Genomic DNA, 18,310 nt, shown 5'->3' with positions numbered 1-18,310 from the left:
TGAAAAACCTTTTCCTGATATTAACCTAAACCTCCCCTGACTCAGCTTCATGCTGTTTCCTTGAGTCCTGTCACTGGTCATGAGACTGAAATATTCCATTTACAGTTTGCTCACCCACAATGACTGGAGTGGCCCAGTAGGAGTGTATTAATCTGCATTTTAATTAATTTTGGGATGGGGAAAATGCTAAGCCCTTAGATCCCATTTAGTTCTTGAGACCAGCACCAAGAGACACTGCTTCACCACAGACTGACTCAAGAACATGTGGAAACTGAAGAGCACGTGCTTCAGATGGCAGGACAGGCACTCCTGCAAGACAGACCCCCTTTCCTGGGGGTTTCCAGCACGGACAGCTCCCAGTGACACACCACACCCCCAGCCCAGTCAGGAGAGCAGGGCTGGAGTGGCTCAGCTGTGCAGCCCATGGTGACAGGGCAGGGGCTAACTGGGCCATCTTTCCACACAGCAGCAGAATAAACAGAGCAGCCTAAAGCCCTGCAGAGCTTCCTGGACATTACCCAAGCACTGCTCAGCCCCTGTTTTCCTCCTGAGACAGCCACTACACACAGCTTCTCCAACTGCCCAGAGACATGACCCATGACAAACCTCTGACCATTTCCATTTCCCCACTGCTCTCTCTTCCTTTGGAAATTAACCTCCACTTGTGCCTCTTCTTTTGTGAGGCTCTGGGTCTCTGTTGTCCCACTGGCCCTGCCAGCCCGCGCACACAATGCCATTTACACACAAGAAAGCTTTGTTGGCTCTGGAGCACCCAGCCAAGAATTACATAAAACACAGCCCCCTGCCACACAGGACAACAAGCAAACAAAGAACTGTTTCTTCCCTTTGGTGATTTAGCTGTGCCAGTGGGGCTGTGAGAGAAGAAAAAGATGCTACTATCAGTGTCATGTAAAAACAAAGTGGTCAAACTGAAGCCTATTTAAAGCTCATCTGAGAAACTTAGTATTTTTCATCATTATTTTTCAACTTACTCTTCGAAAATACATGCATATTCACATGGAAAGCAGGCAGAGAACAGGACTGGGACTTCAAAAGGCACCAGCAGTTCTGGTGCTGCTGCAGGACACCAGTAGTTATATTGATGGAGAAATTATTCAAGGAGGGTGCTTCTCCCAGTATTCAAGCAGGATCCCAAGCTGGGCTCGGGGAAGCTCCTGCAGAGCAGCTGGCACAGGCAGTAGGCAGAGGTGGATGTGTCTGTCCCTCCAGCAGGGCCCAGGGTGGGTGGAACAGGTTTCAAGCTGAGCCATCACTGATCTGCTCCTCTGCAAGGGGCACTGACCCCAACCAAGGGCACCAGCTGGGGAAAATGGCATTGATGGAGGAAGCCCAGCCCCAGCATCTCCAAAAGCCAAGAGAGCATCCTGGGCTCCTTGCTGCCCTCCCCATCTCTGGCCTTGAAGCCATGCTCAGTGACCGCTGGGAGGGCTGAGCCAAGACCTCACACAGGGGCTGGCAGCTCATTACCAGGACACTCAGACAGCTCAGCTATCCCCCACACCCTGCTTACCACCCCAGAGACTCCCTTGCTGCTCCTTACCTCTGGCTGGGCCATCCCTGGACACCAATGCTCTGAAGGCTGAGCAAACACCTCATGGATCACTGTCCATAGACTTTGCAACAATCAGCACCAACACTCAGCACTAAAAGGTTCCTTTTGCCTTTAGGGTACCACAAAATCGCCAACTCGTTCATTTTTCTACCACCTAAACATGAGCTATTTGATTTTCCCTCATACAAATGCCAGCCTACACACCAGTCTTGGATGGTAACTGTCCTTGTCACCTTTTTTTTGGGTTGTGCTACAGCTTTTACGACAGAGCCTGTATCAAATATTCAGGTCTTTCTGCTCTCTCTGTGCATTTAAGATGCAGACTGTGAATTCACACTGCAGCATAACAAGGTTGTTTCACTCTCTACTAACAAGTCCTAATATTTTCTTTTCAAACTACTACTGAGTGTGGAAGTCCTATTCTTAGATTATTCCACACAGTTGTTGTTTTGACTCTCCTAAAAAGCTTCCTGAAACCCACTGCAAAATTGAGATGTCCTTGAACCTGTCCTTTCTAGCAATGCAGCAAGGCACAGCTGCAGTTTAGGAATGAAAGATGACTTGGCTGCACAACACTGGCTCCTCACCTGGAGGGCTTTGAACATTCTGGCTAAAAAAGGTCCATTTCTTGGCCCAAAACACTAAATTCAGTTAACAGAAAAACAAGGGATCAACAAGTTAAAATAAAAAGGGAGGCTTTCCCCTCCCAAAACTGTTCCTATCCCTAATGCTCTGAGTTAGCTCTCTCTGAACATTTATCTGTTTCATGTTTACACAGCTCTCAGTAACAAGTTATTTCAGAGAACTCCTTCACAAGGGACAACAGAATGGCACCATTCACCCAAAACATAATCCTACAGCAGGGGATTTTCATCTTGCAGAGATTTAGTTGCTCCCTGAGGGAGGAAACACTTGGGGCATCTCTCTGGAGAGAGATGAGCCCTATGAAAATGTTTCTGCCTGCAAGAGGAATTCCAGGAGTAAGCTGGTCTAGTAGTCCTACTGATTTCTTTACAACAGGCCAAGCATTTAACAGAGGAAATGAACTTGAATTTTCAGTGGGCTCCGTTTCTTTAGCAAGAAAGAAAAAATCCTGTGTCCAGGCAATTCTGCTCCCTACTACTTTTGAGCTACAATTGAGCTCTGCTAACTTATTACTTCTTGTGATCTCCAAAATCTGAGCAGAATTTGGTAATTTGGAAAAAGCTATCAGAGCAGGAATATTCTTGTTTTTTTAATATCAATACCTCATCTCTGAAAACAGCACCTCCCCTGCTCACAACAGGTTGATTTGCAGTTATCATTTATTTGTAGGCTCCCCTCCCATCACCCTAGTGCTGTCCCATTACTCTTCCTGAGCCAGCAAGGAGCAAGGCTTCTGGGGTTACAGATGGTTTTCTAGCCCCCTGGTAATTTGCAGCACTTCTCTTACTCCAAGCCTAGAACAGCCCAAAATAAAACCCAAAAAGCCCCACCATCATCAAAAACTGTAAAAGTACAGGAGGGAGGCTATAGGCTTCCACCTGAGCTCAATTTCACATCACTACAGCAAAAGGGGAAGAGCAATCCAGCCTGCAATGAAAGCAGCAGCTGCTGTTTGATGCTGGCTCTGTTGCTTGGTGGTTGGGAGGCAGAGGAAATCACCTATCCTGGGATGGAAATTCCAGTCAGAAATCATCCAGCAGCTGAGCCTGAAAGGCCACCAACACACAGACCAGGGATGTTTCAGTGGAAACCATCAGTCACTCCTGCTCCTGCCTCAAGTGACACACTTCATCTATTTGATGGGAAGCATCTTAGTGTTGAAATCCATCCCCTGGAAATGTTAACAACTTAACACTATGTGAGGCTTAGATCTAAGGCAGAGCAATAACAACACTGCATGAGTTCCATTGGTTATTGTGCTGGTTAGCAGTGAGCAAACCACTGAACCATCTCCTGATGTAGGTATTCAAAGCACATCCCAGGTGCAGAACTGAGCCACAAGTGCCTCACCTGGGGATTGTCTGTATGATGAAGATATCCTGTCCACGGACAGACTCTTTTATTTCAACTCTTGTTTCTGAAAAGGATGGAAAACAGAGTCAGTTTTGTTTCCAAACATCAGGTTGACATTGACAACACACCATGTTGTAGCAGCAACCTTGCCCCCTAGTCAGGGCAGATGAGGACTCACTCCTCTGCCCTCTCTGCACATACAAATGCAAATGAGCCCACTGGATTTTCCAAAGGCTGGACCTGGGTAGAGCTGGCATGACATACCAGTGAGTTAGTTGTATTTACAGAGCAAAAGTAGACTGAATATCTGGGGTTTTTTTATAGAATTTAGAATTTTAAGATTTAGAAGACAATTTACCTAACTCTCAATGAGAAATCCTTTTCACACTTCCATGGAGGGCTGAGAGATGTCAACAGCACATTCATTAGTGAGCAATTAACCACCCAAGGAAGAACAACCTTCAGAACTTCCAAGAAGGTAACTCAGCACTTTTTGCACTTTGATCTTTCACAGCTTACGATGGGATCAGCTCCATGCTGGCTGGAGAGCTCAAGGCAACATCAGCAGCACGGAGCTCAGAGCAAGAACTCCCCAGTTTCACTATCAAGGTTCATTGAAAATTCACATTTCAACACTGGCACAGGCTGGGAGTCTGGGTCTCTGCTGAGCACCACTCCTACAGTCCCTGACTCAAATGCAGAAACTAAACCCCAAGTAGCTCTGCAAAGCCAAAGCAATGACTTCAGTTTTCCCAAGGTGCCTGCCTTAGCCACTCATTTTCCACAGAGTCATGAACTAGAGGGAAGGAGTAAAGAAAAGGAAAGAAACAGCTCCTCAGCTATGGAATTCCAAGTCTAATTGCCTTGCCCTGGCAGTGACCCTACAGGACTCTGCTGAGAGCAGACTGATCAGCTGTGCAGCGATGAAAAACGACTTCAGACCTCGTAGCAAGCAACCTGATTTAAAACCAACCCCAAAGGGCAGCGAGCTCTCCCGGGCAGGAATGCACCAGCCAGCCCAACCATAACCACAGCAGCTCTCCCACTGAGAGGCCCATTCCTGCTGCAACAGCAGCAGCACTACCACAAAATCCTCCACCCCTTCCTATAGCAGCTCTCTATTGCTACTCTCTCTTGCAAACAAGCTAACAGAGGTCTTGAAACAGTAAATGACTCTTGGCTACAGAACTCTGCTGGCCAAAATCCTTGTGTTTTACACCAGCGTCTGAAAATGGACGCTTGCGGAGTGTTAACCTCCTTAAAAACAAAAGCAACCTTCAAGAGGCATTTTCCCCAGCACAGCCATGAATTTGCACTTTTAAAGACAAGGGCAGCTGTAAATTTTGTGTGTCAGGGAAGGGCTGAAAGAAAGCGATAATTTAAATTTTCACAAGGCAGGCACTGAAAAAGCAGGGCATCACTTATAAATCTGGAGATGTTTTGCTCAGCATAGGAGCATAAAAGATTTGGCAGCAACTAAAACCGGAGGCAGGACTCTAGAGGAGAGTTTGCAGATGGGCAAACAAGCAAGATAACCAGGGAAAACAAGGAACATGTTTCATTGCTTTGTCCAAGGTCAGCCATGGAGGTTTAGCACTGCCAGAGGCAGCAGTAACATCACAGCTGAATCACTGCATTTAGGCAGGTCTGTCCAATGGAGTTACACAGCATTTCTAAGATTACCTCAGAACAGTTGCAAATACAGAAATTTCTCTTACCTCCATTGGTTTCTTGGTACACCACAGATTTCCCCAACTCAGCACCGAGACGCCTGGAAAGAAAAAAAAGGATGTTAGAAATGGAGGAATCCGGCAGTTTGTGCTGCAAAACAGGGAATGGACCACATTACACACCACCAAAACACAGCACTGCCCAAGAGGGAGCTGAGTGAGCCAGCCAGGCTGCAGAACTACATCATCCCCTTCTCTGGGGGTCTCCTTCCCTCTGATGTCCCTGAGAGGGCCATGGGACACATCACACTGTACCCAAAGCCTGTATGAGTGACCACAGGCTGTGACTCCTGATGGCAAAGGACACCTTGCCAGCCTGTGCAATGCTCCCTTGGGCAAGTCTGATGTACAACTAGAGTTGAATGATTTACTCAGACTCAATTAATGGCACCTGAGTCACTTTTTTGACTCCCACTTCTTTTCCTTTTTTTTTCCTCCTTGAGCCTTCCTTCTGAAATAACTCAAATGATAAATGAGATTTTAATGTCAATTTAATTTTTTTTTTCAAATTACTCCTTCCTTTTCTTAAATATCAAATCTACAACACTCATCACAACAAAGATTAGTCATCCTCCTTCTCTTTTTAATTTATTTCTTACAAAACAAAGACTCACTTTGAATAGCATTTTAAAAGGCTCCAAAATGCAGACTTTTCCCTCAGGTGACACTTCAGTACTTAACTGTACTGACAAGTAATCCATTAGTAAGTACTTAAAGGCATTTGTGCTTTAACCCAGAGCCTCAGCTGTGAGACCCTGCAGCAGTGAAATGCTTGGGCTGAAGGAGATGGAACCGGGACAATTCCCTCCTCTCCCAGGATATGCTCTGTGGCCATGGCCACACAATGAATTAGGAAAGAGTTTATGCCTGAAAAATACCTTTGTTCACCACGCTGATTATGGCAGCAGTTTCCTGTTTGCACTTGTACTGTTTTTACCTGGATATGTGCCAAAATTCTGCAGATCAGGACTAATCCTAAATAGAAGAGTACATATCTTCTGCTGTTTTTTTCTGATCTACAGCCTTCAGCAGTTGGTCTCACTCCATCTCCTTACCCACTAACTCGACCTTGCACTTCAATTGTCACAAAGATCTGTGCTTTCAGAAGTGAAAGAACAACACAGTTTGACCCTGGCATGCTTCTGTCCCATCAGCAACTGCTGGGCTCAGCTGTGAGCCAGAGCTGGAGGTCCCAGCTAGAAGCTGGCCTGGAGAGTGTGCCTGGGACAGCTGAGATAACAGACACTCGGATGCCATGGGATATGTTTGCTTAGCTGGCTCGAAAGCACGTCTGGCACACACACCCTCCCCACCGAGTGTCTGGCAGCACGTTTTGCAATGGCTGGGCTGGTGACTAAACTGCCACCTCGAGAGCTGGACGTGCCAGACTGTCACCAGCCCTGCTTGGGTACCAACTGCAGCATCACCCTGCAGCCCAGGCCAGACAAGTCTCACATATCTCCCACTGGGCTCCTCTCAGCCCAGATGGGTTAAAACTTGCAGCTGCAACCCAAAGGCATCCTCAGTACATTCAGTATCTTCAGAAAGAGCTGGCAGCTAGTCAAATAAAAGCAATCCTTGGCACCTCACCCACACCAGAGGTGAGTTTTTCAGGTGTGATCCTGCTTTCCTGATGAGGACAGACTGGCATTTTCAACCACCAAGCTCAGTCCTAATCACTGCTAAGGCATCTGTGTCCAAACAAGCTCAGAAACATACACACACATCCACCCACCCCAGAGCAGTGTGTGGTGGGAAATGTTTCATGACTCACACTTGTTCCACCACAACTACATGGCAAGTCTCGCAAGTTCCACTTGGAGGCACGTGCGCCCTGACTTCACTGCAGACAGCACAATCCTACCTCAGTACTGGGGAAAAAAATCCATTGGAGAGACTGTGCAAGTGCTTAGTCAGCCCTGAATCTCATGGCAGGATGGAAAGCTTCAAAACCAGTCCAACTGGACTCATCTCAGCAAAACACCCCTTGGGAGGTGGCACTTTCAGTGCTAAGTGGTGGCAAACAAAACCATGGTTGTGGTGCTCACAGGGAATCATTCTCACGTTGTACTAGGGGAGGTTTAGATTGGATATTAAGAAATACTTCTTCCCTGAAAGGGTTGTCAAGCCTTGGAACACACTGGCCAGGGAAGTGGTGGAGTCACTATCCTTGGAGGGATTTAAAAGACATGAAGATGCGGCACCTGGGGATGTGGTTTAGTGGTGGCTTTGGCAGAGTTGGGTTAACAGCTGTGCTCAGTTTTAAAGGTCTTTTTGACCTTCATGATTCCATAATGCAGCCAGCAGAAACCAGAGCCCAGTGCTCTCCTACTCACCATACAGCAGCAATGCAGTTTGTATGCTGCTGAAACCAGAAGTCAGAAGGGCAAATTTGTTCCCCCATGGCAAGAGAGACACTAAAACAGCTTGGCTTGGGGCACTAAAGCAGCTCAGTTCTCAAACCTGGGTGCAGGGAGCAGCAGAAAAGACAGGAACAGATGACAATTTAGAGGAATGAGTGGCTCTGGTCAGACAATAAATCCCCCTCTCTGCTCCAACTGTTGACTGCAGGTAAATAAGAGCAGTGGATATGAGATAAAACTGCCCATGAAAGTCCCAGATCAGCCCTGCCTGCAGCACTCCAGAGTCCCAGGAGCCACAGGCACAGCAGGATCCACAGGCAGCTCCCCCAGAGCAGCTGAGGTATGTGCACCCCAGGGGCACACCTTGCACCAAATCCCTTCCTGGAGGCTTCGGTTAGACAAGGTATCAGCCAGGGAGGGAGTCTGATAAACCTTGACTGAGTCAACGACAATAAAGAGGGGACTGTTTGGTGCTGTAAAGCGCCAAATTCCAGAGGACTTTTATCAAAAGGGATATTTGCATGGAAGTCAAGGGCAGGGCACAGCCTTATTGACCACACAGCCTGGCAGCAGCCAGAGTTCAAAGATAAATTTCCCCTTCCTATTACCTCTCCCTTGTTTTCTTTTCCATCCCAATTCTTTTCTCTCAAAAATCCTCTCCATCCTGAAGCTCCCAATTGGTTGTTGCTTTAGGGGATACAGGAATTGAACCGACAGCAAAAACTTTTTTCATCCATCTCCAGGACTAACAGCATAATCACAATAATCTGGGCTACCACAGTTACTGATCACTTGTCTGCAGACACAGGCAGGCCTGCACTAGGACACAGAAGGTGCCACTGCAGGTAACCCAGACCACACACCCAGCAGAGATGAAGCTGCTTCTGGGAAAAGTAACATTTTAGGTCCTGCAGACAAATCACATTTCCAAGCAAAATGAGCTGCTATCCTCACACCAGCTCCATCACTAAATCAACTCCTCTGGGGCATGACAGCACTGAAGAGAAAAAAAATACCTCTTTATGGCTTTAAAAATCCTACTCAGAGCAACTGGCCAGTAAAAATTCGTATTGATCTGGAATCTCTCTGTAAACACTGCCCAGGAAGGATGATCTAACTTTCTGCAGTCTCAAAATATGCCAAGAGGATATTAAGCTGTGAATACAAAAGTGTTTATAAAACCTGTCTCAAATTCACATTTGAGTGAAAACAGCTCAGGAGTCACCTATAGTTTAATGAGGAAGTGACACGCTGCAGTATTTTAGGAAACACTGGGAGTCTGTATCAGATTGTACTTTAAAATGCTCCACTGAAGACTGTCAAAAACCACTGTACCAGGCTCTTGAGACAAAGCAACTCCATGTTCAGCTGAATCAAATTTCAAGGGGAAAATGTACTCACAGTATTTTGTGCCATCAGAGCCTGTTTCAGTGCCACTGAGAAGTGCCTTCAGCCCAGGCTGTGTTTCCTTCTCCTCCTCTGTGACCAGAATCCAAGATATTTGTCAGGTTATCTCCACAGGGAGCTTTAGGCCAGCTTACAGCACAAACATTTAATTTGAAGAGAAATCTAAACACAAAGCTCTTAATTATGATAATTTATTTTGGCAATATCTGCTTCATTATAAACACTTCCCCTGGTATCAGCTCAACAAATTCCCAACTCTCCCCACATCTGCAGACTCAGAAGGAGCTGGAGCAGAGGACAGAGGGTCTGTGCTGTGCCTGACTGTGGCCAAATCAAGCCACAGCCTGACTCTGAATTGCTTTTCAAACTTCAGCAAATATTTAAATAAAGATCAGCCATGGTCCAGCCAGCACAATGGCAGCTCTGCAGTGCACTTCCTAATCCCCCAGTAAAAGAACAGCCAGGAAAGGGAAAGGGAATGGCAGCTTCCTGGATACAATCTATTTAGATATCATTAGAACTATCTGAGCTCTCCTTTGCCTCTCCCCATCCACCCAGCCCAACTGAATATTTGAAGAAAAGTTCCTATTGCTCATCTGGAATCACTTGTTCCAGCCATGCCAAAGCCATGCAGCCCAACTACTGGCAAATACCAGGCAGATCTTCCTCTACTCCTCGTGAAGGAACCTCCCCTAAAGCTGTGCTGGCCAGCACAGGAAGCTCCTCATGAACCCAGCCTGCTCAGCCACATTCTGTGCTCCACCTAAACTGCACTGAGATGTTCTGACTTCCCTCTGCCACTCTCTCGTGCTAGTAAGATGACCTAAAGAATACATTTCCTACCAGAAATCCTTCCTCAGCTGAGGGAGGCTGCTGCAAGCCCTCTGAATGTACTGTCTCCCCATAAAGCAGGGCTCACCTCCCACCCAGTCACAGAAAATACCACCCTGGGTTTAGCATTGTGACCCACCTCCGTGCAGCCAGAGGTCAGAACACAAATCCCTGTGTTTTCCTAATTCCATGTTCATGCTCATGGCAATGCTCTATCTTCACACCAACAGCATTTTCCATGCTGCAAGCTGAGTAAATCTCTGGAATACTCACATCCACAGTTGGCAGTGGAAGAGTATCACATCCCACATCACAGAGCTGCAGGAGCACTGGGGAGGCATTAGCAAGATTCAGTCACCAACCTCCTCCAAGCCAAACACATAAGCAGTGAGTAGAATGTAATATTTGTACCTGCTGAGCCAAGCACTGCAGTCACAAGGAGATCTAAATGCATCTGTTGGATTAAAGATCAAAAAGACTTCCTAGATCTCCCTCCCCCCAGCAGTACACAGGCCCATCAGGGACCAGCACTGGTCACAGAAATTATCTTTGTCCCCTGGAAATGCAGCTTGTAATCAGGTGCCAAGTGTCCTAATTACAGCAACAGTTTTCTTTCCATCATGGAAAGAATTTAAAGTAAAATAATCATCACTCTTAATTTATAACAGAAAAAATAAAGACATGGGTTTATTTATGTCTCAGTGGTGCTGAATCTAAGGAAGATCTTCCTTATTTCAAGTCTCACAAGGTCCTAATAATCCAGCACCAGCTTCTCTCCCTGGCAGTCACTGCTATCAACTAAAACTCTGAAAACCTAAAGTGAAAGTAAGACTGGCCATTAGTCATCGTCCCATAAGCAGAGAATGCTCAAGGGAAATCATGAAGATCAGAACTGTGCCAGAATATGATACTCAGAGCCTGAAATGAAAGTAGCTCTGGAAGTTTTGCAGAAAAGAAAGTGAGGAGATAAATCAGGTGTCTGAAAGCTGGTCAGTGTCACACTGCTCCTCTCCAGGCTGGAGATTTTAAAAAGGATAAGTCAGAACTATTCAAGTAGATATCTTAAGCTCATACCTATAGAGCCCAGGTGAACAGGTGTCTCAAGGGGCCCTCCTAATATTGAGTGTTGTTTTAAAGTTTTTTTACTACTTTTACTCAAGGTCATAAAAAAACTTTAAAAAGAACCCCCAATATTAGAGGACAGACTCACCCTTGTAAGATTGCTCCAACTCTGTTTAAACGTGCAACTGACCTTCCCAGCAAAGAACAGGCTGGGGTGTGAGACAGGGGGAAAGGCAGCAACCATGCATCTTTTGCAACCTGAAAGAAGAAGGGATGTGTTACAGGTCAGTTGAAACAGCCCTCAAGCTCCTAAGGGAAGGCAGTGCAAAACCACTGTGCTAGATGCTGAAAATACCTTTAATTTTTGGGAGACTTTTTACTGTGGGCAAATCTGTACTGTGAACAGTTCCAGATTTTATACCCACAACAAAGATAAATGTCCTTAAGCCTCAGTTAAGCAGCAGCTGTGTGTCACAGGGCTGTGCTCGTGCCACCATCAGATCATCCAATATCCCACTGATGGCAGAGCCAAGGGAAAAAAATCCCACATCGCCCCTGTTAGAAATTAACTTGGTGAGAGATCAAGGAGGGGGCTGGGAGGTCATTCTGGATCCAGATCCTGCTTCTTTCCCCCGCAGAGTATCCCTGGGATAACATCAGCACATCATCCCAGCCAGCGCCATGGCCTGGGGAAGCCTCTCTGTGTCTCTTCTCATTGCATCTTTACAAAGAAGGGAGTTATTTTTAAGACAAAGAGCAAGGAAGAAAGATTGCCCATTTGCTCCTCCAGTCCTGAGAACTCAGAACTTGTCCCCAGGGGAATTCTGTTGTGTCATGTTGATGCAACAGGACAAGCTCTGTAAAACTCTGTCCCATCTGCTGCAGCAAAACTTACTTTTTTATAGAGACACATTAGTTTCAGAGTTCAGTGACAGGAAAGTGAAACAGAACTGACCAAATATAGCAAGAATACATAATCCCAAAAAATTTAAAAAAAAAAAAAGCTTTCCACTCCCAAACACAAGGATTTTCCTCTTAGCCTCACATTTAAAGAATCACTATTCATCACTATCCATCACTATTATCCAATACACCTCTCAGCCAAACAGCCAAGTCAGCTCCGTGGAGATAATCTGTGCTAAGTACTGAACACTGTTTATTAAGCAAGCAGGACCAACAGCAAAGTGTTCTCACAGTTTAAGGTGGCAGCTCACCTGTACTTAAGTCCTGGTTCCTGCTTCCAATTTAAGCACACCCTTGGAGATGGGAATGGGGCAGCAGATGCCTAGCAAGAATAACTGGGATGCTGTCAGCTGCAGCAGACAAACCAGCACTGAGACCCCTTGATTTTGGGATCAGCTGCCTATGAACTGTATCTAAGAGCACCAAGAGCCCCATTTTGGTGGCAGATGTCACACTCTTCACTCATCAAGACCCAACACATCTGTCCCAGACAAGACAAGGTCAAACTCTGCCTAAATTGATGGCTGAAGAAAATGAGGCAGACTTTTACCCTAAATCAAACAGCCCAGGCTGCCCAGCTCTCCAGAATTCATTCTGGTCAGTGCAAGGTGCTGTGCTGAGGTGCACATGGACACTCCCCTTGCCCCAGGCACCGAAGCTGCTGGGAAAACAAGGTCAGGAGCTGGAGAAAGTTTTGAGAGTCTCCCAAACCTGCTAAAAATGCTTTTCTGAGGTTTGTCCAGCCAAAGTTTCACCTCCTTCCTCCCCAAAAGTAACAGCTTTTGCCGTAGCCCAGCCTTTCCAGCAGTGAAATGGACATCAAAGAAGGGATAAAGCGGCGAGTCCATTTCCATCGCTGGGTCAGGCAGAGCTGGTGAAGATTCCCAATGCAAAATCTCCACAAAGGTGTTCGCAGGAGACGCCTTGGGAATGCGGGGGATGCCAGAAGCTTCTCCAGCCGCTCGGGAGGGCTCCTGCCTGCGCCGGGGAGCGATGGGAGAGAAAGAAACTTGAAAGAGAAGGCAACTTACTCCGTGATCTTCTTCGCCAGCTCGGTGGAGGCTGCGGTAGAGTTGGCCGAGAAGACCCGGTAGCCACTTCTGGCCGCGTTCATCGCCAAAGAGTCATGCAACCCCCGTGGAGCTCGAAAGTGAGAAAAAACAGATTTATAAGGCAACAACAGCTTCCGTGGCATCCTTTTCTTTCCTCTCCGCCGTGATCACCGCCCCTTAAGGGGTGGGGAGGAGGAGGGGGAGGAGGAGGGGGAAGAGGAGGGTGGGGACCCTTCCGCTACCTATGGACTTGCTGGTCCATTCCTGCGGCAAAGTATGAAAGGGAGAGTAGAAATTATGATTATTTAAAAAAATAAAAAAAGGAGCAGCAGCTGCTTTGGGGAGTAGAGGGGTAGACAGGCAGCGGGTAACCCCACCCCACGCCCACTCAGTGGCCCCTCATGCAGCAGGGGAGGGATGACCCCAAAATGAGGGTGGGTAGCAAGGCGGAGAGGGGTCCCTGGACTGGAGAAGGTACGGGTGAGCTGAGGGAGGAAGGCTGGGGGGGCTCTTTGTGATGCAGCAGGGTTGGACCGAGGTCTCCGTGGTAGCGCAGGGAGTCCCTGTGAAGGGGGAGGTCTTTGGGGGCCACGGTCCCATCCCGCTCCCCTCACCCAGCCCAGCGAGTTTCGCCACCCGGCCAGAGCGCCGCTCCCTCCGCCGCCATCTTCTCGGCGGGAAAAGCCCGCCCCCGCCGCCATCTTAGGTGAGGGCACCGCAGCCGCGCTCCCCCGTCACGGCGTCCCCTCACCGCCTGCCCGAAGTGCGCCGGTACCTCGGGAGGACAGCGGCAGAACCGTCCCTCCTCGGGGGATAAATACACTTCCCGCTGGCCGAGGGCGGCTCGCAGCGCGGCCGCCTCCCGCTCCTGCCCGGCGGTGAGAGGCACGGGGTGTCGGCGGTGGCTGAAGTGCCCGTGCCGAAGATGGCGGCGGGGGAAACGGAAGCGCGGCGGCGGCGGCGCTCTGGCCCCGCTCTGTGGCGGGGCCGGCGGGAGGAGCCGCCCGGCCCGCGGCTCCCGCAGCCTTTTCCCGAGGGAACGCTCCGTGCCCGGCGCTCCGCTGTCCGCTCTGGAATCCTCACGGGTACAGGCACTCGATGGCTTAGTTAAACAGGAAAGTTCAGCTCCAGCCCATCTGGCAGAGTGCTAGGCTGACCTTTCCATGCACTGTGTGCTTATATATAATACCTATAAATTAAATATATTAACGCATGTATTATTATATAAATAATATACACTTTATAGATAAAATACATTGCGTGTATAAAATATTAAATCTATAATACATAGTGTACATATCACATATAGTTGCATATCATATAAATGTGTATAGTAATTATATATAAAATATCATATGCTATATGTTATATGCAAGGAATATATATATGAATATATATATATAAGGAGGAGGTGAAACTTAGCTGAACAAATATACATATATATATACATGTATTTACATTTTGTTTTAATTTTATTTTATATATGTACAATATACATCTCAGCCTTGGCAGCTGGGAAAATGATGGGAGGTGACAACACTGTTGGGATCCATCCCCTGTGGTCAGGATGGATCAGAGCACCCCACAGAGCAGCAGAAATGAGGGTATATGACAGGAATTATGTATTGCAGGGAAGGCAAACTGCGTTACTTTAATCACCAGCATTGCCCCACATCACTTGGTTCATCCTGGAGGGAGAGGCTTTTGCTGGCAGTTCTCGAAGCTGCTGTGTAACACCATCATCCCTTGGCCTGTGTCCTCCCAGCTGGGAGTGAGGGAGGAGGAGGAGGAGGCCTGGTGGGCTTCGTTCAGGATATGGACGAGCTTTCCCTCCATGACCCAGTGGCTTTCCAGCTGTGACCGCCACAGTGACTCCCTGTCACAGACTCAGCTGGGAGCTGCAGAGCTGCCATCAGCCCCTTGAGCTGACACTTCACTAAAGCTTGTCTCTCTCAGACATCCTCCATGCAAATGAGAGAGAATTGTCCATGTCCCCTGTGTATGCCAGCACTGCCCAAGGACCAGGAGAGTTTTTTCTCCCTCCACCATGCCTGGTGGTACCTTACCTGTCCCTGCAGTTCCAGCCCCACATCTCCCTCCTGTTGTGCCTCCTGCAGGTCCTAAATTCATGCCTTGTCAGAGCAGGGACTATTCCAGCTCGGCTGTAGGGGCTATTCCAGCTTGGCTCTCACATCCTGGCTCGTTCCCCCAAGGTGAGGTGAGAGCTGACAGCATCAGCTGCTGAGTTCACTCTGAGGAGGCACCACAGCCATGTGTGGGATTCTAATCAGACCTCCAGGCTGGCATTATCCTGGGATGAATCCACAACATCCATCAGCCGGAGAGCCCAGACATCCCTCCTGGGCACCCCAACCCCAGGCCGAGAGTAGTCACAGCACCCACGGTACAGGTGGTCACTCCTCACAGGTTGCTGCCTTTGTCCTTCAAAAAATTTGGTGAGAGACGGACTTTTTGTGATGTAGGAAGCTGCCTACCTCCTGAGGTCCCTCCTGCATCCACCAGAGAAATGGCAGTTCCCAGGGAAGCAAGGGACATCCTGCTACAGGGACAGCCAAGCAGCAGGGGCATGCCCAAAGGGTAGGGAGGGAATTTTGCCCCTGCAGGAACCATGGCACATCCCTCTGCAGAGCACTCAGCCTCCCACCAGCTCCCTCCCAGAGACCTGCTTTGCCCTCCTCTTTAAAGCTCTTCCCTGCCTGGAATCAGGCATGTGGAGAAGGAAGGGCTGTTTATCCCCTTCCCAGCTGGCTCCTCGTTCAGCAGCCTCAGCACAGCAGCCCAGGGATGATGCTGTGGCCTCTGGGTCTCCCAGCACCCTCCTCCTGTCACCATTCCTGGTGTCCTGTGAGGTGCTCAGCGCCATCCCAGCCACAGGGAATGGATCTTATTGGCATTGTCACTTCCCTGCCCTTTTTCCAGCTGCTGAGGCTGAGATGCAACAGGTTTGTGGGTTCTGCTACAGGGCAGCCCCTGGCACAGCAGACAAGGTGTGCACACCTTGGAGGGGCTGGGCTTCCCAAATCCCCCTTCTGTGCTCCTGAAGTTCCCCCTCAGTGAACCACCAGCTTCATTCCTGCGGGGAGAGGCCAAAGCCTTGCAGGGGTGGCCCTGTGAGTCCCACCAGGAACCCGTCAGCTGTTGATGCTGCAGGGTTTGGATCAGCCCTGGGAAGGGTGGCGGGCAGAGATCACAGTGTTATCACTGCCACAACCAGCCTTTCTCCTGGAAAGGGGAGCAACTCTGATTTCTCTGCGGGCTGAAGGTCACGCTCGGTTTTATAGCCAGGCAAAGGAGAAGAAAGGAGCGATTCTGTTTACTTAGGGAGTCATTAATATCCCAGCTCCTGGCATGTACAGAGGCAGCAGGAACCTCCCCCACAGAGCAGCAGAGAGCGAGGCTGTGCAGCCCTTTATTATTCCATTATCAGCCAGGCAGGATTAGGAGGGCGGGTCAGGGAACAGTGCCGGCTTTGAGCAGGTTTAGCTCCTTTCCAAAGGCTTATCCCGGCTCAGTCTCACTCTCTGGACTCGACTCACTTATTCTCTGCGCAGAGGGGTTTGAGTAATGCTGGGGAGAGAGTGGGCACGGGGTCATGGAGCTTTAATAGCCCAGGAGGCAAAACCTGGGAGGTTCCTTCAGCAGGAGCTCATTCTGTATGTTGAATTTCAGAGACCAGGGAGGGCAGTTTCTCAGCTCCGCCAACTCCCGCATTGCTCCCCAGGGAAACCCAAGCCTCGGTGCTGCTTTGGAGCAGTTCCGTGCTCGGGACAACCCGGTGCTGGGGCGGGACAGCCATTCCAGCGGCTTCCTGCAGAGCTGGATGAGGTTTTGCTCTTTATTCTTACCCAAGCTTCTCCCTGGAGCCCGGGTGGGGTGGCCGGAGTGTACCGATCCCAGCCCGGCAAAGAAGGAGGAGCCGTGGGAACTCAGGCAGCAAATCCCTCTTCTTTTCCAGGCCAGAAATGGGGTCTGTGATGGGATGTTGTGTCCCAAGGAAGTAATTCCACTCTGGGAATGCAGGCACCGAGCATCGCAGCAGGGATCACCCCTAGATCGGGATCGAGCCTCCCAGCCCAGCCCCAACCAGGTGGTTCTCATTGCAGCCTCTGACTCACCTCCCAAAAATTCCTGCACTCACATCATGGCAGGAAACCGCTACCGGGAAGTGGTAAAATCCTTGGACGGCCTGAAATTCGGCTTCCCCCAGCGAAGGGGGAGATCAAACGGCAGACTTTGGCCTCAGTCCCTCTGACGCCAGGGCTTGTCATCGGGGGGACGTCTCGGCGAGCGAGTGGTGGGTGTGTGGTTCCTCCAGACTCAGCAGCTTTCTGCCCGGCGTTTGGGAGTGTTTTCCCTGAGGAGGCCTGAGCTCAGAAATATTTTTAAGCAAATTATCAGCTGGGAAGAATGAGCTCAGCTCGTCGGCATTGTTCAGGGCCTGCCGGTGACCCCTGCGGTCCCAGGCTGTGCCGGCAGCTGCTGAGAGCTCAGCGGAGGGTCAGCGCTGGGGAGCAGCCCCCGAGCTCCAGAGCCTGGCTGTGATTTAGGAGCTGCCACAAAAAAACCTGAGCTCCTTGGAGGCTGAGATCCTCCCTGGGCCCCGAGACAAGCTGGATTTTGAGGGAAACCTGCCACCCCTGGGTCATGGAAGCAGGTAGAAGCCACTTTCCCGAGTTCTGCAGCAGATCAGTGGTAGAGCCCAGACCTGTGTCCTAGCTCAGGTGGGATGTGATCGCAGTCACTCTCCTCCAGGAGATATCCCTGTTACCTCTGTTCCTCCTGCTCTGTGCTGGTCCCCCCATGTCAGCCCCAGCCTCACGGCTGAGAGGGGCTGATCCACAGTCCAGGGGCTGGGTCTGCACAGAAACAGCTCCGCTCCCGCAGGAGCTGCCTGGAAAGTTCCCACTGCTGCAGTCGGTGCCTGTCCCCCTGCCAAGCCTGCAGCCCTGCCAGCCCCGATGCAGCGCCAGCCGCGCTATTTCTGGCTCCACCTTGAGACATGTACCTTCAGCAGTGGGAACGATGCTAAAAGAGATGGATTCGGGAGGAGTGCATCCCCCTCCCGTTCCCGTCCCCGGGTGGCTGCCGGCGGACGCGGCAGAGCGGGCAGGGATGTGGAGGAGCTGTGTGCCTCGAAGGGAAACGCTGCAGTTCATCTTGCAACAGAGACACGTCCTCTGCATGCCTCCTCTGGGGCTGTGATGTGGCAGTGAGACCCCGAAATCCAGGCCTGCCCTGGCACCGAGAGCCCCAGGTCTCTGCTGCAGCAGGGGCATGAAGGGTTATGGAAGGTGTGGGAAGCCCCCAGGC

The 18,310-nt window shown here is 49.5% G+C and overlaps 1 protein-coding gene across 12 annotated transcripts in view; it reads right to left on the bottom strand.

The window, feature by feature from the left end:
* Positions 1-17,472, bottom strand: part of PRPSAP1 (phosphoribosyl pyrophosphate synthetase associated protein 1) — a 31,469-nt gene extending 13,997 nt beyond the window's left edge. The window contains exons 1-7 of one of the 12 annotated variants that reach the window (XM_086857654.1): positions 13,755-13,916; positions 12,959-13,070; positions 11,113-11,222; positions 10,176-10,231; positions 9,066-9,143; positions 5,290-5,342; positions 3,569-3,635 (exon numbers count right to left, since the gene is read on the bottom strand). Coding sequence is in view for 5 of the 12 variants with exons in the window: in XM_086857644.1 (XP_086713770.1) it covers positions 3,569-3,635; positions 5,290-5,342; positions 12,959-13,070; positions 13,222-13,243; positions 13,594-13,680 (341 nt within the window). In the remaining 7 variants the exon portion in view is untranslated. The other 11 variants (XM_086857649.1, XM_086857652.1, XM_086857647.1 and 8 more) reach the window with 11 other exon arrangements.
* Positions 17,473-18,310: the final 838 nt, after the last annotated feature.

This window comes from Cyanistes caeruleus, chromosome 19 (genome assembly GCF_971803275.1).
Source record: "Cyanistes caeruleus chromosome 19, bCyaCae1.hap1.1, whole genome shotgun sequence".
In the NCBI taxonomy this organism is placed as follows: Eukaryota; Metazoa; Chordata; class Aves; order Passeriformes; family Paridae; genus Cyanistes; species Cyanistes caeruleus.
This window is presented reverse-complemented; position numbering and strand designations above follow the sequence as displayed.